Consider the following 25532-nt stretch of genomic DNA (forward strand, 5'->3'; position numbering starts at 1 on the left):
AGAATGAAGAAAAATATAATCATTAAGTCTCCCAGTCCCCACAACAGCCAGCTCTGGAGGCTGATTTCTGTAGGACCCAGAGGTTTATAGGTAGGGACTACCAGAAAAATAGAAAGGGATTTTCTTCAATCCCGGAATTAAAAGCAGAACACTCGCTAATTAACCTGGCTAGAAGCCAGAGGGCATCAAGAGAAGAGACTGTGGTATTTCTACCCGCAGGTTACTGACTCATCCCTGCCACATCAACATCCCCAAGTTAAGATGCTGTAACTTGGGGACCTTCTGAAATGCAAACTGCACAAGAAGAAAATCAAATAATCAACTGTAACTAGAAAACTACTTAAGAAAGTCATGCAGACATATACAATTTTTAAGTAATATTCCTCACCACTTAATCCTGAAAAGATAACAATTTTAAAGATTTTTAAAATCTTAATCTAGCGTTCTAATCTTTAACCCAGTGTTACCTGAACTATGGGCAAACAGATATTTATATATACAATATGTCGCTTTCAAAACATGTAAGCCTCAGATGGTAAAATGCCAAAGGAGGAAGAGACCTTTAGGATTATCATGACCTACCCTCTCAATTTCCTCAGACGAAGAGAAAGAAATGGGAACTCGGAGTGCCGAATGCTGCACAGATGTCAGAAGCAGAACTGAAGACTTCCCTGGTGGTCCAGGGGTTAAGAATCTGCCTGCCAAGGCAGAGGACATGGGTTCGACCCCTGGTCTGGGAAAATCCCACATGCTGTGTGGCAACTAAGCCCGAGCCCGTAACTACTGAGCCTGAGCTCCGAAACAAGGGAAGCCACTGCAGTGAGAAGCCCAAGCACCACAATAGAGAAAACCCACACGCGGCAACGAAGACCCAGAACAGCCAAAAATAAATAATCACTAAAAAAAAAACCAGAGCTAAGACATCTTGATAATGGTATCTGCTCTTCTACAAATGCTGGATGCTATTCACAAAAGGGTTTTTACCCAGCCTTTATTTTCTCTGACCCCCACCAAAGCCAGATGTTTCCACAGATGAGAAAACTGAGGTTCAGTGGCTTTGGATGACTTGCCTCTATCACCAGGCTGCTGCTGCTGCTGCTGCTAAGTCACTTCAGTCGTGTCTGACTCTCTGCGACCCCACAGCAGCCCACCAGGCTCCCCTGTCCCTGGGATTCTCCAGGCAAGAACACTGGAATGGGTTGCCATTTCCATCACCAGGCTAGTTGTCTCCAAACCCCAATTCCCATATCATTTCCACTACTGGGTGCTGCAGCCCAAACCCTTCACGACAACCTAGGGGGTGGGTTCGCCATCTTGAAGCACACCCTGTCAAAGCACTGGATGCTCAAAAATTAGATGAATGCGGCGACTTCCCTGGCGGTCCATCCACCTTCCTGTGCAGGAGATGCGGGTTTGATCTGTGGTGGAGGAACTGAGATTCCATGTGCCTCAAGGCAACTAAGCCCATGCTTGCGTGTGTGCTAAGCCGCTTCAGTCATGTCCGATCCTTTGCAATCTTCCAGGCTCCTCTGTCCATGGGATTCTCCAGGCAAGAATACTGGAGTGGTTGCCATGCTCTTCTCCAGGGAATCTTCCCGACCCAGGGGTTGAATCCGAGTCTCTTACATTTCCTGCACTGACTGACCGACTGCATGACTGAGCGGCTGAATGTGCACTGGCAGACGGGTTTTTTTTTTTTTTTTTTTTACCACTGGCGCCACCTGGGAAACCCGTGCACAGCGACTACTGAGCCAGAGATCTGGAGCCCATGTACGATGATTAGAGAAGCCGATGAGCTGCAACTAAGACCCAATGCAGCCAAAAAGTAAAAAAATACTTTTTGAAAAATTAGATTAAGTGAATACCCAACAACTAGGAGAAAGCTAATACAAAGCAAATTGTATTGTAACTGCTCAACAAAACACTTGAAGGCTTTTAAAGTAAGATGTTGATAAACTGAAATTCACAGGAGCTAAAAATGCAGAACCTCAGAGAAGAGAGCCACATATCTCCTAGACCTGAGACAGGTGGCCATCTGTTTGGTCTGAATTACCCAGATGTGCCTCACCTGATCACCCTGCCTCCCATCTCTTCCCACCTCTCCTCAGCCACTGTCTCGGAAACCTTTAGGAGCTCCCTACTTACTCACACTGCCAAATCCAAATTCTTCACCTCAGCTTTCAAGGCTCTTCAAGCTGATCCAATACAACTGTGTCCTGAGTTACTTACTGACCCTGGCCTTTGCTGGATGCTTCTGCTTTCACTCCCGGAGCCCCATCTCCTTTGTGCCACTGGCTGTAACTTTGGCTCAGGTTGGCTTCTGGTGAATATTGGTCCCTTTTCCCATTTTCATCGGTAGCTCTGACGGTAAAGAATCTGCCTGCACTGCAGGAGACCTGGGTTTGATCCCTGGGTTGGGAAGATCCCTTGGAGAAGGAAATGGCAACTCATTCCAGTACTTTTGCTGGGAGAATTCTATGGACAGAGGCTACAGTCCATGGGATCGCAGACAGTCGGACACGACTGAGCAACTAACACTAACAGGTGAGAAAGGTACTGGCTGGCTTTTTTGTTGTTTTCATTTTTGGGGCCTCGTCCCGCAGCATGCTGGATCTTAGTTCCCCAACCAGGGATCAAACTGGTGCAACCTGAATTGAAAGCATGGAAGTCTTAACCACCAGATCATCAGGGAAGTTCCTTTTTTATTCCTTTTTTTTCTTTAAGAGAAATACATTTGCATGACATTCATTTGAACCTATGCAACAATCCAGTTCACTAGAAACAGGAACAATCAAGAAAGACCCCCATCCCAACGAGCCTCTGACTTGGGTTTTCAGGTGCAGAGGCTGGCCTGCCTTCTGCAACCTGTCCAGTCCCTTGTCTAGCCTGAGGGCCCTTGAGTTCCTGGGACTCTTCCTAAAATGGCCTCCTGGGGGCCACCAGGTTAGCCTGGGCTCTCAGGCCCCGCCCACCTCTTTCCTCTACAAGCTCCACCCCAGACCTGTCCCAGGAGTCAGGACCTCAGGTTCATCACCAGGCTAGTCCTTCCCTCTCAAGGACACAGCTTTTCCGAACGTGAAAAAAGGCAGCAGGGCAGGGGGCAAAACTGGATGAGAGAAAAATGACAAAATAACCTCCCAGCTGGAAAAAGCTTTCCCACGAAAGTTCTCAGCAAGTATACCCAACCCCCCCTTCGTGCTAGGACGCCACAAAGCGACATAATAAATAAACCTAGGCCATCCCCTAGGTAGCGCTCAGACTTACTCCAGTACAACGTACCGCTGTGCAGAGGTCCCAGAGTGACCGTGAGCAATCGGCTCCCAGTGAGAGGCAGAGAGTGTTTCACATTTTCCACCAAAGTAAATAGTGCTGCAGAGAACAATCTTGAGGAAGCATTCATGGTTGCAGAAATGGTTCTGCAACCATTTCTCAAGACATTCCTAGAAGTACATTTCCTGGCTCAAAGGATGCACATAAATTCTGGTACTTACCAGTTGAGAAATGTTGTACGGTAATTCTCAAACTCTAGGAGTACTTAGGCTTTACCTACGGAATTTGTTTACAATGCACCATCTTGATACCCTACCAGCAGCCCCGTACCTCCTGACTCCCCCTCCCCCTCCCCCTCCAGGAAGTCTGGGAGGGGCTCCTGAAGCTGCTTTGTTATCGGTTCCCAGGTGGCTGTGCTTCGGGCTAAAAGGAGGAAGGAGCTGCTCCCTTCCCTTCGTCCTGATGGACTGATACCTGCTGTGGCACAAGAGCTGGGAAATACTGGCCTAGGGGGCTGCCGCTGGCTGAATACACAGGGTCATCCCATGCACTTGGCACAATGCCTGTCGCCAAGTGCTGGGAACAGTCACACTGCCAGGCTCACCTGGCTGCAGCTGCTTCCCCTTCCAGGTCCCCCTCACCTAGGCCCTCATCCCCTCTGTGATCCTAGCGACCAGGGCCTTGAGGTTTTTACCTTTCTTACCTGAGAATTCATGTAAACCTCCCTTTCTCTCTCACAAGGCTGTGGACAGAGCACCCCAATAAATTGTCTGGGGCCTTTAGTCAGGCCCTGGTTTCCCCATCTGAAATGGAAGCACTGGGCGGCAGAACTGGCACCCTGGCGATCGCAGCAAGGAGAGCAGTGTGGCCGACTGGGTTCTAAGCATTTGCAGGTTGGTGCGGCTTCAATGAGGAACCCAGGTGCACCTTAACAATCATTTAGTCAGCATTCTGATGGGCTTAGGGCCTGGGGAGCAAACTAGATCTTTATTCTGAGTTCTCCATAGTTAAAGTGCAGTTAAGACCAAAAGCCATTTCAAACCTGCTGATTTCCAAGCTCAAGGGTCTTTAGGAACCAGAGGCCCAGCAAAGGCCTTGCCCATTTTTAGGCTAACTCTGTGTTAGACTCTGTGCTAGGCTCTGCGGGGCACAAAGTCTCCCCGAAAGGCCAGCAGCTTGGTCAACAGATTATTTCACAGAATGTGGAACAGAGAGCAAAGAGCAGGGAAGAGAGTGGGTAGGGTTGGGGAGACCAAGGGACAGATACTGGAGTTGGGTGTCCCGGGCAGAGTAAAAAGATACCAGCCAGGAGCACTGAGAGCTCTCAGGTGGTCTGCCTCCTTCAAGGGCCGGTCTCAATCAGATAAGGGCTTGGCCTGAGCTACTGGACACACCTGGGCTGAATGACACTGGTTGACCCTGTAACAAGTAATCGCCAAGAATCGCTCACGGGCAAACCAAGGACTGACATATAAGCCCCTACCGCAAGAGCCGAGGGTGACATACACGCAGTGCCTCGCTTAACGTCACTGCCTTACAAACACTCCTTAAACACTGGCTGTTTTTCCCTTTGGTTGCCCCTTGTGTGATAACTCTAGGGCTACGTGCTTTGCGGTTGTGTTTGAGGGGTGACCTCTACCCGACTCTATGAGACCTTGAGGACAGAACCAGCGTCATATTCAGACCGAAGTCCTTACCAGTTGGGGGGCGGGCAGTAAATCCCCGGACCAACTGGGCCTCAGTTTCCTCTGTGAGCAAGGGAAACAATCAACCCGCCGGCGGGAGATCCCGGTGGAGGGAACAGACTAACAAACGTTAAGATCTGCATGACTTCTCCTCATTACGGCCCCCACCCCCCAGCGTGGGGCACACAGTAGGCGCTCCGGAAACGCTCTCCGAAAGGAGGAACGGGCCACTTCCTGCCCCCCAAGCGGACCGTCCCGACCGGGGTCCCAGCGCTCCTCTCCGGAGGCCATGCGGCATTCCTGCGGGCGGGGGTGGGCGCAGGAAGAAGGTGCCCTCCCGGCCCCGCCCCCTCCGGGCGCGGTGGGCGGGGCCAAGCCCCCAGCCGCCGAGGGCCCGCCCCGCGGGGGGTGGGCGTAGCGCACCGCGCTCCGCACAAAGTTTGTTTTCTCCCTCCGGGCGGGTGGGGGAGGGCGAGCCGAGCGCCGAGGGGAGGAGAGGGGATCTGACGTCAGGCCGCGAGGTGCTTTCCAGCCGCGAGCTGTCAGGCCCGAGTGTCAGGCCCGGCAGGTACGCGGCGCGCTCCCCCGGCGCCCCCCGCCCCCTGCCGGGACGCCCGGGACCAAGCCCGAGGCCGCGTGGACGGAAAAGCCGCTTGGGGAAAGTCAGTGCGGGGCGCCGGAGTTGGGGGGGCCGGATGGGGGCGGGGGGGCGCGCGGACAACTTGGAAAGTTTCTTTCTCTCGGCCCGGCGGGGGAGGGGGCGTCGTCCTAGCGCGTGCGATTGTGGGTGTGTGAGCCAGGGTGTGTTTGTGAGTCCCGACTGCGGTGTGCTGGTGGGGGCCAGTCGGGGTACGGGGGGGGGGGCGCGGCTCTCCCGCCCTCCCCCCCTCCTCCCGGAGGAAGTTCGCTCGGGGCCCCTCGGTGGTGGGGGGGACCCAGCTCCCGAGGATCCCACCCCGGGAAAGGGCCGCCCCAGCCCCGGGGCCGGGGTTGAGCGCGCGGGGGGCGGGTTTGTTTGGTTTCAAAAGTGCACGTTGCTAACCGCCGGTCGCCCCCCCCCCCCGCCCCCCGCCGCGGCCGAGCCAGGGAGGGGCCCCCCGAGAGTGACAGCTGCGGGTGGGGGCAGCGGGAAGGTCTCGGAGCTGGGGGGTGCCGGGGAGCCCGCGCGAGTTCCCTTTCCTTTGGAACAAAGGAAAGTCTGTCTCTGAGGCATCTGTCACTCCCGGGCGGGCCAAGGGAGCGGGGCGCGTGGGGCCGGCGACCCGAAGAAAGTTTGTGCGCGCCGGGTCCTTCGGGCAGGCCGAGTCGGAGCCGAGCCTCCCTCGAGGGGGGGGAAGCGCGCCGTCCCCGGGGCAGGGGGCGGCCAACATGGAGTCTGGGCGCAGGGCTGGTGGGGGGGGGGCGGTGCGGAGGTGGGAGCCCAGCCCCCTCCCCTCCCCCTCCGGGCCGAGTTCGGAGCACAAAGCCGAGCGCGCAGGCTCGGCCGGCCCCGCGCCCCGAAGAGTCAGCCAGCGCCGAGCGGCGGGGGAAGGGGGGTGGGAACCAAACTTTTTCCTGCCCCGGGACAGACACGTGAGTTTTCTTTCTTCCCGAGCCCCCGCCCCACGGGGGTGGCGGACCGCCGGGGAGCCGAAGCGCCGAGTGTGACGCAGGGTGGCGGGGGGGTGGGGGGAGACGAGGGGTGCCGGCTCCCCGAGCGCAGGCCGATTCCCCCGCCGCCCCGTGAGCCATGTGCTCCGACTCGGGTCTGGGCCGCGGGGGAGGCTGCGCGCTTTGTGTGAACTGCTGGGAACGCCGCGCGAGGGCTCGGCCCGGGGGAGTGTCGGCCGAGCTGCAGGGAGTTGTCAGAAAGTCGATGCGGGAGTGCTTGCAGGTCCGGCGTCGTGGAGTGGTGCCCCGGGTGTTGTGTTCAGAGGGTGCTGCCGCAGGCCAGTGAGGGTAAGAACTGATCACTGGTGTGATGCCGTCGGGAGTTTTCCCAGTCTGAGAGTTCGTGGCGGGGTGAGTCGTTTGGAGTTCTTGGGTGGGCGTATATCCAGGAACTGGTTGCGTGGTACCAGTTGTTCGTGCTGGAGGTGGGATTTGTAAACTGTGTGTCTGCTGGATTTGTCGGTGTAAATCGTGGAGGTTCCAGGAGCTGAGCGATGGGTTGGTGCCAGTTATCGGAGTGCTGTTAAGAGTTGCCTGGTGTGAGGCTGGGTGGGAATGTGGGGTGTGAAGGTGGCGAACCTCCCGGCTTGGGGTTTGTGAACGGTGTCTGCTGTATTTGTCGGTGTATATCATGGCTGGGGCGCAGACACTGTGGTGGGGAAGTCTGTGCAGGGTCATCTCCGCAGGCCACCCACTGGAACCCTGCAGACTGGGATTTGACTGGCAGCCAGGGTGGAATTTGTGCAGATCACCTCGGGTAAACTCCCAGCCTGCCAGGGCTGCATCCTTGCCTGAGCTCAGGTCCTGACTGCCCTGGCCAGCTAAATCTCAGAAACCTGACCTCAGAAAGCAGCCTGCTGTTGGTGCTCTCTGCGGAGCGGCATCTCTCACCAGTGCCTGTCTCACCTCCAGGTGGCCTGGCTGGGAGAGTAGACCCTTCCCTCGAAAGCCTGGCCTAGCCAGCCCAGATATCTGGGCTCTGGCCCAAGTCGAGGAAACAAAACCTGGGAGATGCCAGAGTCTGCTGGCCCAGACTGCGAGAGAGCTGTTAAAAGGCTGAGGAGGGAGGAGCCTTGAGATTCTGGCATCAGCTTGTCCTGGAACTTTTGGTTTTAAAAATGTAAATCTCTTATTGCCTTTGCGAAGGAGAACTTTGGCCGGGGAGGGTGCGGATGAGCAACTGAGTTGGGAGTGTCTAGGGAAACACCTTCCTTCCATTGACAGATGACTAGGAAGCGCAGGCCCAGAGAGGGAAGGTTGGTTGCCCCAGGTCACACAGCCAAGCCGGAGGAACCAGAGCCTAGCCTTTGCTCATTTTTCTGGATTTTTGAGGCACTGATTGCTAGGGTTTCCAGACTCCACACTGGGTCTTGGGAGACCTGGGAAGCAAGAAGGCATGGGGGCAGGGCAAGCTATCAGGGTCCAAACCGTGCTTCCATACCATATCCTGGAGGTCAGATTCCGCCCCCCCCCCCCCATAACAACTTTATTGAGGTGTAATTCACATGCCATACAGCTTACACTTTATTTTTTTGGTTGCACTAGGTCTTCGTTGCTGCCTTGGATGGTGGGGGGGCTTCTCTTTGTTGTGATGCGAGGGCCTCTCATTGTGGTGCCTTCTCTTGTTGGGGAGCCGGGCTTAGTAGTTGTGCACGGGTTTCGTTAGTAACTCTTCGGCATATGGGATCTTCCCTGACCAGGGATCAAACTTGTTTCCCCTGCATTGGCAAGCGGATTCTTATCCACACTATATCACCAGGGAAGTCCCCAGCTTACACATTTAAAGAAACCAATCAATGACTTTATTATCTGGAAAAGAAACTTCGTACCCTTTGGCAATCACTCTTCTGTCCTCTTCCAGCCCATTCTGAACATTTCATAAAAATGGAATTACACAGTATGTGTTTTTTGTGACTGGGTTCTTTTACTTAGCGTGGTATTTGCAGTTTCATGCATAGTGTAGCCTGTATCACGACTTCCTTTTTACAGCCAAATAATATTCTACGTATTATGGGTAGACCGCATTTCATTTATCCATACATCTGTTGGAGGACACTTGGGTTGCTTCCACCTTTGACTATTATGAATAATGTTACTATTAATGAATAATGTTGTACAAGGTTTTGTGTGGACATGGGTTTTCACTTATCTTCATAACCAGCTACCTTAGGCGTGAAATTACTGGGTCCCATGGTAACTGTTTAACAGCCATAGCATCTTGGATGACTTTCTGAATCTCTCTGGGCCTTCGTTTTTCTTATCTATAAAAGGATGATGATATTACTGTCTCCCTCACAAGGGCATGTGTGAGGACTGAATGAGATAACAAATGTGAAGTGCTCAGTACAGAGCATAGAAAACAGGCCTCGGTGGTAGCTGTCATTACTGTCTGGTTCTATTTATTAATGATCTGCCATTTGTTTCAATAGTTTTTTCTGGCCTGATGAACTAGAGACATTTTAGGCTCTTCTTCTACCTTGCCCAGGCTTTAGCGTGGCCTGGGACTGAGTTTCGATTACCCCATTTTTGGCGTCCCAGGCTCTAATGACGTGCTGAGGAAAGGGTCACAGGCAGCGCATGGTAATAATGTCCCCATTTCCTTTGTCACCTGTTTCAGACTTGCCTGGGGTCTCGCCTTGCCCCTAGACACCATGTCAGACAGTGACCTGGGCGAGGAGGAAGGCCTCCTCTCCCTGGCAGGCAAGAGGAAGCGCAGAGGGAACCTGCCCAAGGAGTCAGTGAAGATCCTCCGGGACTGGCTGTACCTGCACCGCTACAACGCCTACCCTTCAGAACAGGAGAAGCTGAGCCTTTCTGGACAGACCAATCTGTCGGTGCTGCAGGTAAGCAGGGGGTCGCAGGAGACTCAGGTTCTGGTCCCATCCCAGGCCTATCACTGACTCAGCTGTGTGGCCTTGGGCTGGTCACCTGCCCTCCCTGGGCCTCAGTTTCTTCTTGGGTCAGGTGAGAATAGCCAGCCTTTCTGCCTCACGGGAAGACAACTGCATGAAGACTTCACAGCTAGATTTCAGATTCTGGAGTGTTCTGAAGAGGCAGGGAATTGCTATTAATGTCTGGGTGTCATCATTAATGCAGGAGGCCAGGAGAAGGTGAAAAGGCAGTGAGTGGGCTTCGGCCTCTAGCCCCAGACTGGTGCTTCGATGGCAGTTTGGTTTCCAGGGGCAGCTGGTGGTCTGCAGATTGGTTAAAAAGGAGTTGGAATCACAGTGAAGGAAAGGGCAGAAGGGAGAGGCTCTGGGGTCAAAACCCCATTCTGCCATGCAGGAGTTGTGAACCACACTTTGATTTCCCATTTGTAAAGTGGGTTAGACTGCCTGACTGAACTGCTGTGAGGAAGAGATTCAGAACTGGCTGTGAAAGTGCTCTGTAAACCACAACCATGAAGATGCTCAAAGGAGCCTGATACCCACTTTTGGTCAGAGTGAGGGGAATTAGCTACTTTGGATTGTCCCTGTTGCCAACCTGCAGGTGTGTTTGTTGTTTTCATGATGCTGAGGTAAGACACCGACCCAGAGCCGGCCCCCAGCCTAGCAAAGGCCCATCTCCCTGCCCACCACCTCCCCTTCCACTCCTGTTCTTCCCTGGCCCGTTACTCCATCCCATGGCCCTACCTCTCTTTCCCTTACCCGGCTCCGAACCTCCCACATCTTCCAGCTGTTTTCCCTCTTTTACAAAGCCTCATGGTGAGTATTCAGCCCTCTGAATTCCTGTCACCTGACTTTATACCTGCTGGGCAGTGGTTAATCGGAGTCTGTCTGTGAGAAAGGCTCTAGAGTTACAGACCCTGACTTAGATCCCATCTTCTCCACAAGAGGAAGCCTGGACCTTGGCCAAGTCACTGCCTCCTCTCTGAGCTTCGTGTTTCCTCATCTGAGAAAGGGAGATGTTGGGAGCACTTTGATAGTAGGTCAGGGTGCGAGACCGAGAATTCAAGGCTTACTGGAAGGTGTTTGGCAAGGGCGGTGCTTTTGCTCTCCCTCTCATCCTCTCCTAGATCACAGGTCTTGCCCAGCAGTTCCGAGACCCTCTGTACCGACAAGCGCTATATGCTGGGCAGAGCTGGGGCCCCGGAGAGGATCCAGACACAGGCCTACCCTGGGCCGTGTCTAGTCTGGAATGGGACAGCTGGGGAAGACCTGGTCCCTGATGTTTGGGAGAAGTGAGGACAGATGGCAGCAGAGATGAGGGCAGGGCTTCTGAGCAGGCCTGGAGCCTCAGAAGGCCTCCCAGAAGAGGTGGGCTTTAACTCACAGGATATAGAACAGCACAGGCCAAAGACAGGCACCTAAGAGCCAGGATTACCTAGGAAGCCTCCTGCCAGTCTTCTGCCCGTAGCCTTATCCCTCCTGTCTCTCGGGCCCTTGAACTCTGCCGCCTCCGGGCCATCTCCCTTGGTTTCTTTTTGGCCTCTCTTGAGCCTGGCTTACTCTGGCGAAGCATCTTCTCATGCCCTCGTGCTCTGACTCCCCAGCCTAGGGCGGAGGCCGCTGCTGTGTATTCCAGTAAGCCTCTACCTGTGCTGCTAAACCACCTGTCACACTTTATTGAAATTGCTTGTTATCAAGGACACTATTTCTCAAGCCTGAATCATGTATTGACTTCTCTTAAAGAAAATATTTTTCATGGATTTGCCTACTTCACAGTGTTGACTTGAGTAATTTTTATCACATTCTTTAAGCATGTACAAACATAAAACTGGGTTTAAAAAAAAAAAACAAAACTTGCTTTTGCTCTTATAGACAACTGTAAAATAACCAGTTTTCCGAGGTAAAGAAATGTAAAAGGAAGGCGATCCCACCCAGCTGCACTGCTGTCAAATGGTGGGTGCCGTGCTGCTGGCTGCACTGTGAGCGGGAGACACGGGCGCTGCCTGGCTCGAGCTGAGCGAGCTGGGTGGCCAGAGGCCACGGCACTGCTCCTTGTTACCAAAATGGAAACACAGGACCAAAGCGTGCTTGTGCAGAACTCGTGGGCCCCTCAGATGCCACACCCCCAGATCCCTGCATTACAGAAATGTAGGTCTGGGACACGGATTAGCTGCTGCAGACTGGAGGCTTCTGCGGAAGGGCCGGCTGGGTCTCGGCATCCCCTGGTGGGAGGGGTTTCAGAGGTGGCCACCCTGCACTAGAGTCACGCTGAGAGTTAAGGAGCAGTCTGGACCGTGGCGTTTTTTGGTTTTTTTTTTGTTTGTTTGACTGCATCAGGTCTTCGTTGTAGCATGAGTACTCAATAGTTGTGGTGCTTGGGCTTAGTTGCCTCACAGCATGTGGGATCTTAGTTACCCGATCTGGGATCGAACCTGCATCCCCTGCGCTGCAAGGCAGACTCCCAACCTCTGGGCCACCAGGGAAGTCCCCTGACTGGCATTCTTGATGAAAACTGTACTGTGAATCCCAAGCAGCGCCAGCCGTACACCCCTTCTTAAAGGTCTCTTCCTGACTGATAACACGTAATTTCTCCAAGCTGGATCCTTCCTTCTCTAAGGCGTTCCCCTTGATAGCCCTTTCTCAGCTCGTTTGCTCTCACCAATCCCTATACATTTGCTGCTGTTTAGATGCTCAATCATGTCTGACTCTTTGCGACCCCACAGACTGTAGCCCACCAGGCTCCTCTGTCCGTGGAGTTTCCCAGGCCAGGATACCGGAGTGGAATGCCATCTCCTTCTCCAGGGGCTCTTCTTGACCCAGGAATTGAACTGGCGTCTGCTGCGCTGGCAAGTGGATTCTTTACCACTGGAGCCACCAGGGAAGCCGGTATTTCAGGAATATTGCTCCTCTCCTACCCTGATTGAGCCTGGATCACCTGTCCCTCCTCTGCTGAAAACCCTTCAGTGGCTGCTGTGCCGACTGCGTAGCAGGCCTCGTCTCTGGCCTCCCATGTTCCCGTTACCCTGACAGATACCCAGACCCCTTTGCGCCCGCCCCTGACCAAGGAGACTTCTGACCCCAGAGGAGCTCTGTGCTTCCACAGCACCAGGACTGGTCAGCATCTGGAATTGACTGATGGCCTTTTTTTAAAAAAATTGATTGGTTTATCTGGCTGTGACTGGTCTTCGTTGCTCCATGTGGGATCTATTTCCCTGACCAGGGACTGAACCCAGGCCCCCTGCATTGGGAGTTTGGAGTCTTAGTCACTGGTGCTGTGCTTAGTCACTCAGTCTTGTCCGACTCTTTGCCTGCCAGGCTCCTGTGTCCATGGGGATTCTCCAGGCAAGAATACTGGAGTGGGTTGCCATTCCCTTCTCCAGGGGATCTTCCCAACCCAGAAATTGAACCCAGGTCTCCGTATTGCAGGCGAATTCTTTACCCTCTGAGCCACCAGGGAAGCCCTGAATGATTTTTAGAACAGTAAACTCCAGAAGCCTAGTCTTATTTATCATACATTCTAAGTGTTAGCTTAATGCCAGGTATCTGGTAGGTGCTCAGTAAATAATTCTTGAAGTGACAAAGTGAAGATTAAACTGCTGGAAATGTCAACAGTGAGGACTTCTAGAAATACGGAAATGCAGTGGCTCCTCAACCAGGAAAAGTTGGTGTAAGCCAGTCCCTGGAGGCATCTCTTTTTCCTGTATTTAGTTTTTAAAATTTCCATTATTTATTAAGAACATTTGCAAATAACCCCAAAAGTAAGAGAATATTGTAATACACCTCTGGCGACGGTCATCTGGCTCCAGCCAGCATCAACGTTTTGCCAAGCCTGTTCACTCCCTCCTGTGACGTCCCTTTTGATTGTCTCCTTTAACTGGCCCAGGAGCAATCTCATTAGCAAGTCAATGAGTCATTTAACTAACTGGTTTGCTGGTACTTGTCCCCGGGCTAGGCAGTTGCAGAGGTAAAAGCAAAAAGTCATTTGTGAAGGATTTTCACAGGTCCCAGCGACACCCTCTAAGCCCAAGTATTGCTGTTCTTTCTAACTGTTCTAAGGGGCTGCCTGCTGGGGAGGGAAGGTAAGCGTGGCAGGGAGGGGTGGCCCGTTTCCCTCCACCGTGTGGAGTATTGATGGCGGTGTGCTCTGTGTGAGGCCTGATGCTGTGTCCTGGAAACACCACAGTAGGCACTGCCCCCCACCCCCCAGGGGGAGGGAAGGCATTACTCAAAGGACTAAGGATTCAGTGTAGTTATTACCAGTGTGGTGTCAGCTGAACTGCCCTGGTAGGCGAGGCTTCTCTCAGGAAGCTGAGTCTGACGGGAATCCTGACAGACTTGAAGGATCAGGGAGGTGGGGTCAGCAGTCCCTCTGGTGCTTGTCCTGGGCCAGAGAGGAGCCAAAGCTGTAGTGACCTGTTGCGTGGCCAGGGGTGGCCTGGCCCTGCCCTGGCATGCATAGGCATGACCCTATGAACTGCAGCCTGCCAGCCTCCTCTGTCTATGGGATTTCCCAGGCAAGAATACTGGAGTGGGTTGCCATGCCCTCCTCCAGGGGATCTTCCCGACCCAGGGATCAAACCTGTGTCTCAACATCTCTTGCATTGGCAGGCAAATTCTTTTACCACTGAGCCTTACCATTCGAAGCTACTCTCTTTACTCCAAAAGGCTCCAAAGCCAGGCTCCCTGCTTCTTCCCGCAGGTTACCACTGTCTTCCCACCTTCAGGCTTTTCATCTGTATGGTCTGTTTTGTTCTCTGAGCTTTTGTGTAAAGCTTTTTTGCTTAAACACGGGGTTTGCTCCACTAGGACAAGTTAAACCAGTGGGCTAAACCAGTGGTTCTTCAGCTTGGGTGGCAGAATTCTGGAAAGCTTGCTTAAAAATACACATTCCTGATTCCACCCTCCCCTATCCCCCATCTATAAAGCAGAATATATAGTTTTTAAAAATCACGCTTGAGGTGATCTAACCCAGCCAGCTGCCTTTAGGAGCACCCAGATAGGAGTGGTCACAGCTCAGGTGGAGGGACCAGATGTTTGGGAAAGGTCTTTCTGCGCCCTCATTCTTTCCCCTCTTATTGCTTCTGTCTTTAACAGTTGAAAAGACTTCCTAAAGTTAAAGCACTCCGGGGACTTCCCTGGTGGTCCAGTGGTTAAGACTGTGCTGCCAATGCAGGAGACCTGGGTTTGATCCCTGGTTGGGAAATTTAAGATCCCACATGGTGCGTGACACAGCCAAAAAAATAAAAAGCACTCACTTGCCTTCAAAAGACCTACTCTGATCCTCATGGCCTTCATCAACTCCCGAGTGCCCCTCCCACTCCCATTTGCCACAGTGATTCCTTCTGTGTCTTTCTTCTGGGCCACTGATTAAAAAAAACTTGTGACAGGGCGGCAGCCTTTCAGGCAGAGCCCTGCTTTATGGTAGGGACAGTCTTCAGGCTCCCAGCCTGTGTTTTGGCATATCAATCATAGATTCACCTTGGCATTCTCCTTCCCGCTCCTCAAGGACCTTGAGCTGGGGCAGGTCACGTGCTTTTTTTTCTCCTGATCTAAGCTTGGGTTGAGCAGCCAGAGGGAGCTGCAGAAAATCCACACAGCCCGTTATCACGGCTGGCATGGTGGTACACTCGGGCCTTGGGCCCTTCCCCCACCTCCCTCAGCTGTGCATTTCTATCGGATGAGAAGACAAAACAGACAGTAAGGAGGCTGCCAAGTTTTCCGCAGGCCGGGGTGAGCTTGGGGAGGGGGGTGTTCTTACGCTGTTCGCTTCTCAGAATTAGAAGCCAAAATGGGAGGTGCAGCTAGAGCCTAGGTGCCCACGCATCTGCTGGTAAAGCCAGGCTCCCCTCCACACGACTGCACTCAAAACAGAAACACTGGTTCCTTACTTCTCTCAACCCTGGTCACGTTTCTTCTACATCCGGGATAAGGGGGAGAGGTGCAGTGCTCTCCTGGGGCACAGGTAGATGGGGAGGCAGCTGGAGACAGAGATGGAAGCCTCTGAGCAAGGACGAAGGGCCTCGGGCTGACTGTCTTCAGTTCTTCACCTGGTTGTTGCCTGAAACCAGGCTATTTGGACCACATCCCAGCCTTTGCACTTGTTACTGAATCTCTCTGGTCAGGGCTCTGTTTCTTCAACAGCCTAAATAAAATGGAGCTCATCACAGAAGCTGTCTCATAAACTTGTTTAGTCACTAAGTCGTGTCCTGATTCTTTTGTGAGCTCGTGGACTGTAGCCCCACCAAGCTCCTCTGTCCATGGGATTTCTCAGGCAAGAATACTGGAGTGAGTTGCTTCTTCCTTCTGCAAGAGATCTGCCCAGCCTGGGGATCAAACCTGTGTCTTCTGCATTGCTGGCAGGTTCTTTACCGCTGAGCCACCAGGTAGAAGATTAAATGAGTTAGTTTGATGGGAGATGTTCGGATCAGCAGCGCGGTCATGTAGAGGGGAGCCTGGCTTTACCAGCAGATGCGTGGGCACCTAGCCTCTAGCTGCACCTCCCATTTTGGCTTCTAATTCTGAGAAGTGAACAGCATAAGAACACCCCCCTCCCCAAGCTCACCCTGGCCTGCGGAAAACTTGGCAGCCTGCTTACTGTTTTGTCTTGTTCAACAAGTGTCTGCTTTTAGGATTACGATGATGACTTCCAGCTCTCCATTTTGTTCCTCTGTTCAATAAGACACAGCAAATGAGAATGAGAAGAACAGGAGAGCCCCTAAAGCCAAAAGACCTGGACTTGAACCCCAGCTCTGTACTCAGAGGCGGTGTGACTCGGGGCACGTTCTTTCATCTCTGAGTTCCGGGTCCCTCTAGTACATTGGGGATGCTGCTTACTACCGTCCAGGCTTGCTTGCAGATTAAACGTATCACAAGTGAGATGGTTGGCATGGTACCTCGTATCAAAGTCCTTACTTCCTTCATCCTCTTAGCCTGTTCAGTCTTAGGTCTCCCTCAGGGCTCTCCTGCCACTGCAGCCAAGGTGATGGAGGTGATGGAGTGAGCAGCTCAGCCCCTGTCAGCTGACGGCTGTTGTCATGTGTGTGCTTGCTTGTACTGAGAGGACCAGAGAGGTAAGGCGGAGTAAGTGAGAACCGCAGAGGCAAGGTCCTTCTAGGCTGGAATGGAGAGGAAGAGAAGCCATGAGAAGGCTTTGGCTCTGCCTTGCCCAAGAGTGTTCCCAGCCTGACAGGACCTGGAGTCCAGTGCTGTCTTTGGATCACCTGTAGAGCAAGTGTGGCTGCTGGGCAAGAAGCCATGCCAACTCCAGGCGCCAGCTCTGGTCATAGGTAGCTATGCCTTTGACTGAGTAGTGGTACTTGACAAGGCCTTGCCAATATATGAGCCAAGAAAGGTGATGGGGTAGAAACTGGTACAGGAGCCCTGAGGAGCCTGGGCCTTTGGTCCATTACCTGTAAGAGGAACGTTAGACATTTTTGCAGCCCACACAGTTCCCAGCATCTCAGCACAAGGCAGGTGTGTGTGTTTGGTGGGGGGGGGGGGGGGGTCCTGTCATTTCCTTCCCCTACAGCAGCTGCTACATGCTCTGTAAGTTATCTGTTGATAAACTAGGAGGAGAGAAAAGACAGGACCAGGAGAAGACTTAAATTGAAGAAAGTAGGGAAAACCATTAGACCATTCAGGTATGACCTAAATAAAATCCCTTACGATTATACAGTGGAAGTGACAAATAGATTCAAGGGATAAGATCTGATAGAGTGCCTGAAGAACTATGGACAGAGGTTCATGGCATCGTACAGGAGGCAGTGATCAAAGCCATCCCCAAGAAAAATGCAAAAAGGCAAAATGGTTGCCTGGGGAGGCCTTACAAAAGGCTGAGAAAAGAGAAGTTAAAGGCAAAGGAGAAAAGGAAAGACATACCCATTTGAATGTAGAGTTCCAAAGAATAGCAAGGAGAGATAAGAAAGCCTTCCTAAATGTTCAGTGCAAAGAAACAGAGGAAAACAATAGAATGGCAAAGACTAGAGATCTCCTCAAGAAAATTAGAGATACCAAGGGAACATTTCATGCAAAGATGGGTACAATAAAGGACAGAAATCGTATGGACCTAACAGAAGCAAAAGATATTAAGAAGAGGTGGCAAGAATACACAGAAGAACTATACAAAAAAGACCTTAATGATCCAGATAACCATGATGGTATGATCACTCACCTAGAGCCAGACATCCTGGAATGCAAAGTCAAGTGGGCCTTAGGAAGCATCACTATGAGCAAAGCTAGTGAAGGTGATGGAATTCCAGTTGAGCTATTTCAAATCCTAAAAGATGACCCTGTTAGAGTGCTATACTCAACATGCCAGCAAATTTGGAAAACTCAGCAGTGGCCACAGGACTGAAAAAGGTCAGTTTTCATTCCAATCCCAAAGAAGGGCAATGTCAAAGAATGTTCAAACTACTGCACAATTGCACTCATCTCACACACTAGCAAAGTAATGTGTACATGAACCATGAACTTCCAGATGTTCAAGCTGGATTTAGAAAAGGCAGAGGAACCAGAGATCATATTGCCAACATCCACTGGATCATAGAAAAAGCAAGAGAATTCCAGAAAAACATCTATTTCTACTTTACTGATTATGCCAGTGCCTTTGACTGTGTAGGTCACAACAAACTGTGGAAAATTCTGAAAGAGATGGGAATACCAGACCACCTTACCTGCCTCCTGAGAGATCAGTATGCTGGTCAGGAAGCAATAGTTAGAACTGGACATGGAACAACAGGCTGGTTCCAAATCAGGGAAGGAGTACGTCAAGGCTGTATATTGTTACCCTGCTTACTTAACTTATATGCAGAGTACAGCATGAGAAATGCCGGGCTGGATGAAGCACAAACTGGATCAGGATTGCCGGGAGAAATACCAATAACCTGAGACACGCAGATGATACCACCCTTATGGCAGAAAGTGAAGAGGAACTGAAGAGCCTCTTGATGAAAGTGAAAGAGGAGAGTGAAAAAGTGGACTTAAAACTCAACATTCAAAACTAAGATCATGACATCGGTTCCATCACTTCATGGCAAATAGATGGGGAAACAATGGAAACAGTGATAGACTTTATTTTCTTGGGCTCCAAAATCACTGCAGATGGTGACTGCAGCCATGAAATTAAGACGCTCGCTCCTTGGAAGAAAAGCTGTGACCAACCTAGACAGCATATTAAAAAGCCAGAGACATTACTTTGCCAGCATGCCATGTAGTCAAAGCTATGGTTTTTCCAGTAGTCCTGTATGGATGTGAGAGATGGACTATAAAGAAAGCTGAACGCCAAAGAATTGATGCTTTTGAACTGTGGTCTTGGAGAAGACTTGAGAGTCCCTTGAACTGTAAGGAGATCCAACCAGTCCATCCTAAAAGAAATCAGTCCTTAATATTCATTGGAAGGACTGATGCTGAAGCTGAAACTCCAATACTTTGGCCACCTGATGCTAGGAAAGATTGAGGGCAGGAGGAGAAGGGGACGATAGAGGATGAGATGGCTGGATGGCATCACCGATTCAATGGACATGAGTTTGAGTGAACTCCGGGAGTTGGTGATGGACAGGGAAGCCTGGCATGCTGCAGTTCATGGGTCACGAAGAGTTAGACACGACTGAGCGACCGAACTGAACTGAGGAGGAGAACCGACAGTGTAGAAACTGGGTCGGGCCACTCACGGGCGAGGCCGCTTCGGTGGTTAACCATGGTGCCCTGGCCTTGTGGGGTCAGCCCTGCCTGCTTCTGTCTGTTCCGTACACCATGCCCTTTCCTGTCTCTCAGGCCCTTGACATTTGCCGTTCCCTCTGTCTGGAACATTCTCCCCTCAGCTTTCTGTATGGCTGGCTCTTTATAATCCGTCAGGTTTCAGCCTTCCCATATCCTTTATCTACAGAAGTCTCTCTTATCCTTATATACTACCTTTTTATTCCTATCTGCTTGCTTCCTGGCACTTGCTGGCAGTGATGGTGATGTTTGTTCACTGCCAGTCTCCACAACCAGATGGACTTTAAGCTCCAGGGGACAGAGTGTGTATCTGTTTAATTCACAGAAGCACCCCCAGCACCAAGAACTGGCCTGGCACACTGTATTCACTCCGTAAATACTGAGTGAGCACGAAGTCCTGAAAGGGAGGGCAACAGGAAGGTGAGAAGTTCTAACTTGACCATACCAGTGAATAAAATAAGTTGGGCTTTGGGACTCTGGTATCCTGAGAGAAAGATGCCAGAGGGTAGGGGTTGTTGTTCCTTCAGATCCAAAGGGCCAGGCTTAGGGAGCCCTGGCTGGAGGTGGACTCCTGCCTGACTTCTTCAGGCTCAGCTTTATGTATGTTCTTGAGTAGAATGGGAGTTGATCAAACACATAGAGCTGATAAAACCGTTAGCAGAAAATTGTGTTGATATATGGCCCATAGGGTCGCCAAGAGTAGGATATGGTTGAAGTTATCTAGCATGCATGCACGCACACACAGTGCTTAAATGGCTACTGCCGATGAACCCTTCTCAACGAAAACACCTAGAAACATGCCTAGATGTGTGGGTGTGGACCACGCTTCAGCCATGCTTCATCACCAGCATGCTCCCACAGTCTTTCTTCTCTGCAGTACTTCGTGTTAGCGGGAAAGGGATTCTTTCTTTCTTCCAGCAGTAGCTCCTCCAGTGGAGGGCAAGAGGGAGAAGGACATGGAAAAAATGATAAGGGGTTGTATTTGCCTGTTTAAGGAAAAACAGGTATTTATGAGCTTACACTAGCTATGCAGCTAAGAAACTGTTTCCTAGTCTAATCCATAGCTTTTAAAATAATGCCCAGGTGAGCTGTTACAGGATTGATCATGTTACTCCAGGCTGTTAGGAGTAAATGAGAGGAAAGGGGATATGAGAGGCTGGTGGTGTAGATGCCAGCAGTCATGCCATAATTAGGTGCCTTCTCCTCGCGGGTGTACAGAAACTGTTCACACTTCTAAACTATTATCTGCCCTCATGGTGTCATTCATTCAAATATAAAAAACTGTTAGGCCCTACAGCAGCTGTGGTCTTCCCTGGTGGCTCAGATGGTAAAGAATCTGTACGCAATACAGGAGACCCAGGTTTGATCCTTGGGTCAGGAAGATCCCCTGGAGGAGGGAATGGCTGCCCAGTCCAGTATTCTTGCCTGGAGAATTTCATGGACAGAGAAGCCTGGCGGGCTGGGGTCGCAGAGTCAGATATGACAGACCAGCTAACACTGCAGCAGCTGTAGGTGGAGAGATGTGTTTTGAAACCATGTCCTCTGTCCAGCCCAATTTAGATCAGCCAAGACTTGTAAGAGTAGGCCTTCTCCAGATAGAGAAGTGGGTGTTGCAGAAAGAACGAATGTCATGTGCAAAAAAGCATGGAGACTTTTTTTTTTTTCTTTTTTAAGCACAGGGCCTCAACAAAGGCTGGTGAGCAATTTCACACTAAAAATTATACAAGGGCTGGAAAGATAGGCCATGAACAGGGGAGGGGTTTAATACCCAGGCCCAGGAGTCTGGACCTGATCCTATAGGTGGTAGGAGACAAATGGCAGTTTTCTAGAACAAGAATAATAGTGTTGCATTTTACTTTACTTTTTAAAAAATATTTTATATTTTAGGTGCATTTGGTCTTAGTTGCAGTACACAAACCATCTTTGTTGTGGCAGGTGAGCTCTGTAGTTTGAGGTACATGGACTCTAGTTGAGGCGCAGGCTCAGTAGTCATGGCACGTGGGCTTAGTTGCCCTGCAGTATGTGGGATCTTAGTTCCCTGACCAGGGACTGAACCCACGTACCCTGCATTGAAAGGCGGATTCTTAACCACTGAACCACCAGGGAAGCTCTGGGATACTGCATTTTAGAAAGTGACAACCAGTGGCAAGGCTGAACTGGAGAGCTGTGAAGCTGGGGACTATGAAAGAGAGTCCAGACAGATACAGGACTGGGTGCTGGACATGTCCTGGCTTTGCAGCATACCACTTCACAGTAAGAAACGTCATGCCTTATGCACAGGCCCAAGAGGATTGATCTAAATCAGCTCGACAGGAATGGGGTTGAGGTTCATGGTAGCTTTTCCAGCAGCATGTAGGAAAAAGGATTTACGTATGTTGGTCGAACGCACATTCAGCTAGAACCACTGGCCCTGGTTTTGCTTGGAAACAGTAACTTTTCTTCTACCTGAGAGTCCCGTAGTATCTCTGTGCCTCTTTCCCTGGCCTACAAGACTGTTCTAGAATCTCAGGAGTGAATGAATCACCCTTGGTCGTATCTCCTCTTCTTTCATACATCCATATCCAACTGGGTACCAGTTTCCCAAATAGATCAAACATTTGTCATCTTTTCATCATCTCTCTTAACCTAATTTGTACTAAAACCTTTCGCTCTGCTTCCACTCTTCTCTACATCACAAGTCACTTCTTTGCTTAAAACTCTTCTACAGCTCCCCATCACCCTTAGTATAAAGAATCAAGTCCCCACCATCAGAGGTAAGTAACCTCTGGTTTCCACTCTGAGTTCCATCCAGGCAGGATGGCGCCTTCTCTGAGCTGACCTTGCTGAGCTTCTCAGAGGCACTTTGCTGCCACCTAGTCTTTTCAGAGGTACATCCCTCCCGATTGAATGCTCTTCTCTCTGGCCTCGCACCTGACCTGCTGCTTTTCCTTCACATCTCAGTTTTTGAGCCTTGTCCTCAGAGACCACTACCTTGAGTCCTCGCAAACTTGACTGGGTCTTCCCACTGTTGTCTCCAACAGCACTGCCGTACTGTCCCTTCATTGGCTGGATCATGGTTGCATTTTATTTTCATTTATATGATTTCTTTTTTAACTCTCCCCAACATCTGTCTGAGGGCTGCAGTTGTACCTGAATTGTTTGCTGTGTTCCTGGGGCCTGGAATGGGGGTTTTGTAGCTGGTTTTGATTGAGGAATCTGATCCCAGTTTCTCATTCTCATTCCAGATCTGTAACTGGTTCATCAATGCCCGGCGGCGGCTCCTCCCAGACATGCTTCGGAAGGATGGCAAAGACCCCAACCAGTACACCATTTCCCGCCGCGGGGGCAAGGCCTCCGATGTGGCCCTCCCCCGCGGCGGAAGCCCCTCCGTGCTGGCTGTGTCCGTACCGGCCCCCACCAACGTGCTGTCCTTGTCCATGTGTTCCATGCCGCTCCACTCGGGCCAGGGAGATAAGCCAGGAGCCGCCTTCCCACAAGGGGAGCTGGAGCCCCCCAAGCCCCTGGTGACCCCTGGTAGCACACTCACCCTGCTGACCAGGGCTGAAGCTGGAAGCCCCACGGGTGGACTCTTCAACACACCCCCGCCCACACCCCCAGAGCAGGACAAGGAGGACTTCAGTGGCTTCCAGCTGCTGGTGGAGGTGGCGCTCCAGAGGGCTGCGGAGATGGAGCTCCAGAAGCAGCAGAACCCGTCACCCGCCTTGCTGCGCACTCCCATTGCCTTAGTCCCTGAAAACCCCAAGTAGGCATCCGCCAGCAGGGGTGCTCAAGGTTCGAGCCCGCTGTCCTGGGTTTCCATTCTGGTTCCCCTTCCCACAGAGGGTTTTCTTTGGATCACTGCCAAACATCAGGATCATCTCCTCTGTCCGGAGGTCTTCAGCAGGAAGACACCAACCGGTGTCACTGCTCTGTGATGGGACCTCTCTGCTGACTCTGCCGTTTCTCTAGGCCTCCTCGGTGATGAGACCAAGACGTGGGAGACAGGCGTGGTGCTGCTGCTGCTGCTGCTGCTGCTGCTGCTTCAGAGAATCCCCAGGACGCCTTTGTTCCAGCCTGCTCTCCTGGGCTGGGCACGGGAAACCGGCTTCGTTCAGACCTGTGCTGGGTCCAAGTTGCCCCTGACAGGGCCTCTTTTTGTTAAGCCAAGGGTGGACATTCCAGGTTCATAAGTGTGAACAAAAGAAAAGAGGTACTGACCAGATGTAACAGAACCGAGTCCAGTTGGATGTTTAGGTTTTCGCCAAACTTTGTGTTTATTTTTCCCTCTTTGCTGTGGTTTGCATGAACAGGCGTAGTTAAACCCGGTGTAGGGAATGAGAGTGCATTGCCTGATGGAGCCTGATGAGCTGGGACTAGTTCACCACTGCAGCTGGGGATTGTTTTACAAGGAAGGAGTATTTTCATTTGCGGGACCATCTAAATCTCTGCAGATTTCCAAATGGTTGTTTTGTTGTTGGTTTGGTCCCGGTCGCCCCCCTCCAGAAAAATAGCAAAAACACTTTCATGGGCTTTGGCTTTTCTGCATCATGCACAGAAGGGGATCAAGCCACACCAGAGAGGGTCCAACAGAGAATCCGACCAAACCTTCTATGTGCAGAGCAGAGAAGGAGGATAAAAAGAGGTGTTTTTGGTGGTTTTTTTTTTTGGTTTGTTTTTGTTTGTACTGTATGGTAGGGGTGGGGGTGGGGGAGGTAAGCTAGACTGAGGCAGTGGGGTGGTTTGTTTTTTTATTTCCCTCTTTAATCTTTTCTTTTTATCCTTGAAAGCTTCACCCCGTGGCCTGAGTTTTAAATTCCTTCTAGGAACTTGGCTTAGTGGGGCCAGAATGTCAAAGTTCCCTATAGCTCCTGCTTGGAGAGAAGTGAGCCATCTACTGGTCAGGAAGCCCTTAAGTGGGCAGCTTTTCCCATGATGGTGGCCGGAGACTAATCCCGGAAGAAACGTGGGATTGGTGCCCCGCTGCTGCCTGTGGACCTGCCTTGGGAGAGGCTGGGGCTAGAAGCCGGTTATGAAGCCTGGTCTCTGTGAGTGTCTCTTTGTTGCACCTTTCTGTAAATCAGAGCTGCAGAAGCCCCTGCCCTGAACTTCACAGTGAGAAAGATCAGTTAAGTCTTATTCTTCCTTCCCCTTACCCTTTTTTTTTTTTTGCTGTTTTATTGCTGATAGCATTCAACAGCAATATACTCCCATCTTATAGTATATCCTAAGAAACACTAATCCTAGGTTATTAGCTGAAATATTTTTGTTATGAGTAACATTGTTAGTGGGCCAAAAGAGGTCAGGATACTCAGCCTGTAGTTTCCTGAAGTTGCCAGGTTGGGCACAGGAGCACAGTTGCTGGGTGTTGGCTGACTGGGGTGAGCCTGGCCAGGAGAAAGGCAGCAACATGTGTTCTATCCTTCTGGGATGATTTCCTGAAGACTTCAGGGAGGCTCCCCAATTTCTGAGTGGCTTGGCCCACCCATTGCTGTAGGAATGGGGATTGGTTAAGAGAGGGAGCTCTTTCTCTGTTAGCAGGCGAGTCTTCTAGGCTCTCTCTTCCACTTCCTCTCCTCTCTGGGCCCTCTCCTTGCATGTCCCAGGGGGATCAGGGACCCTCACCCTCCTGAGGCCCCGCTGGGGAAGAATGAACATGGCAGCTTCAGGGTTAGTGGAGGCTGCTGCTTGCCCGGCCTCTACCACCCCACCCCGTATCTGTGAGCCCAGGTCTGGCGTGACTGTTGCAAAACTTACAGCAGGGGACTCTGGAAGTGTATTGGGCTGGGGGTGGGGGGACTTTCCCTTCCCACAGTGCACTGAGCAATAGAGGGTGGTAAGGGGTGAGGGAGCCGTGCTGCTGAATTCTGGTTGGCATTCCCCCCTTGTACACGATGGGGAGGCTGGGGGTGGGGCAGGCTCTGCTTGGTCTGGTTGTGAGAGAAGCCTGGAGGAGAAGCACAGTTATCCCGTTGAATTATTTGAGCGAAAAACTACTGTAAATAACTTGTTTTTGTCTTTTGTCAAATAAAGTTGTCTTTTTGTTTTTGTCTTTGTTTTTCAAAGCAGAAAGATGATTCACTATGACCCTGGGCCCAGCCTGGAGATGGGACAGTGGCTGAGTTCTTACTCTGCCTTAGTTCTTTCACCCTCTCTCTAGTAGCTGCTTTTAAGTGTCGTGTACTCTGTGTTTCTGTTTCCTGGAGAAGGCAGTGGCACCCCACTCCAGTACTCTTGCCTGGAAAATCCTATGGACGGAGGAGCCTGATAGGCTGCAGTCCATGGGGTCGCTGAGGGTCGGACACGACTGAGAGACTTCACTTTCACTTTTCACTTTCACGCATTGGAG

The 25532-nt window shown here is 51.4% G+C and overlaps 1 protein-coding gene across 2 annotated transcripts; it reads left to right on the top strand.

Annotated features, from left to right (window-relative positions):
* The first annotated feature begins 5403 nt into the window (after window positions 1-5403).
* On the top strand, window positions 5404-25231 carry TGIF2 (TGFB induced factor homeobox 2). Of its 2 annotated transcripts, none has more exons than XM_061437516.1 (3): window positions 5404-5617; window positions 9223-9448; window positions 22432-25231. In XM_061437516.1, the coding sequence occupies exons 2-3, from the start codon at window positions 9257-9259 to the stop codon at window positions 22951-22953; spliced, it is 714 nt and encodes a 237-aa protein (XP_061293500.1). In that variant the 5' UTR covers window positions 5404-5617; window positions 9223-9256; the 3' UTR covers window positions 22954-25231. The 2 variants fall into 2 exon arrangements, with proteins under 2 accessions (XP_061293500.1, XP_061293501.1); XM_061437517.1 differs by having other exon boundaries at window positions 5406-5523.
* The last annotated feature ends 301 nt before the right edge of the window (window positions 25232-25532 follow it).

Source organism: Bos javanicus, chromosome 13 (assembly GCF_032452875.1).
Source record: "Bos javanicus breed banteng chromosome 13, ARS-OSU_banteng_1.0, whole genome shotgun sequence".
Taxonomy (NCBI): Eukaryota; Metazoa; Chordata; class Mammalia; order Artiodactyla; family Bovidae; genus Bos; species Bos javanicus.

Excerpts from the sequence above, each read along its gene's own strand:
- TGIF2 (XM_061437516.1), top strand. The coding sequence starts at position 9,257 with ATGTCAGACAGTGACCTGGGCGAGGAGGAAGGCCTCCTCTCCCTGGCA. Across the intron at positions 9,449-22,431 it reads CCAATCTGTCGGTGCTGCAG|ATCTGTAACTGGTTCATCAA; the intron begins GTAAGCAGGGGG and ends TTCTCATTCCAG.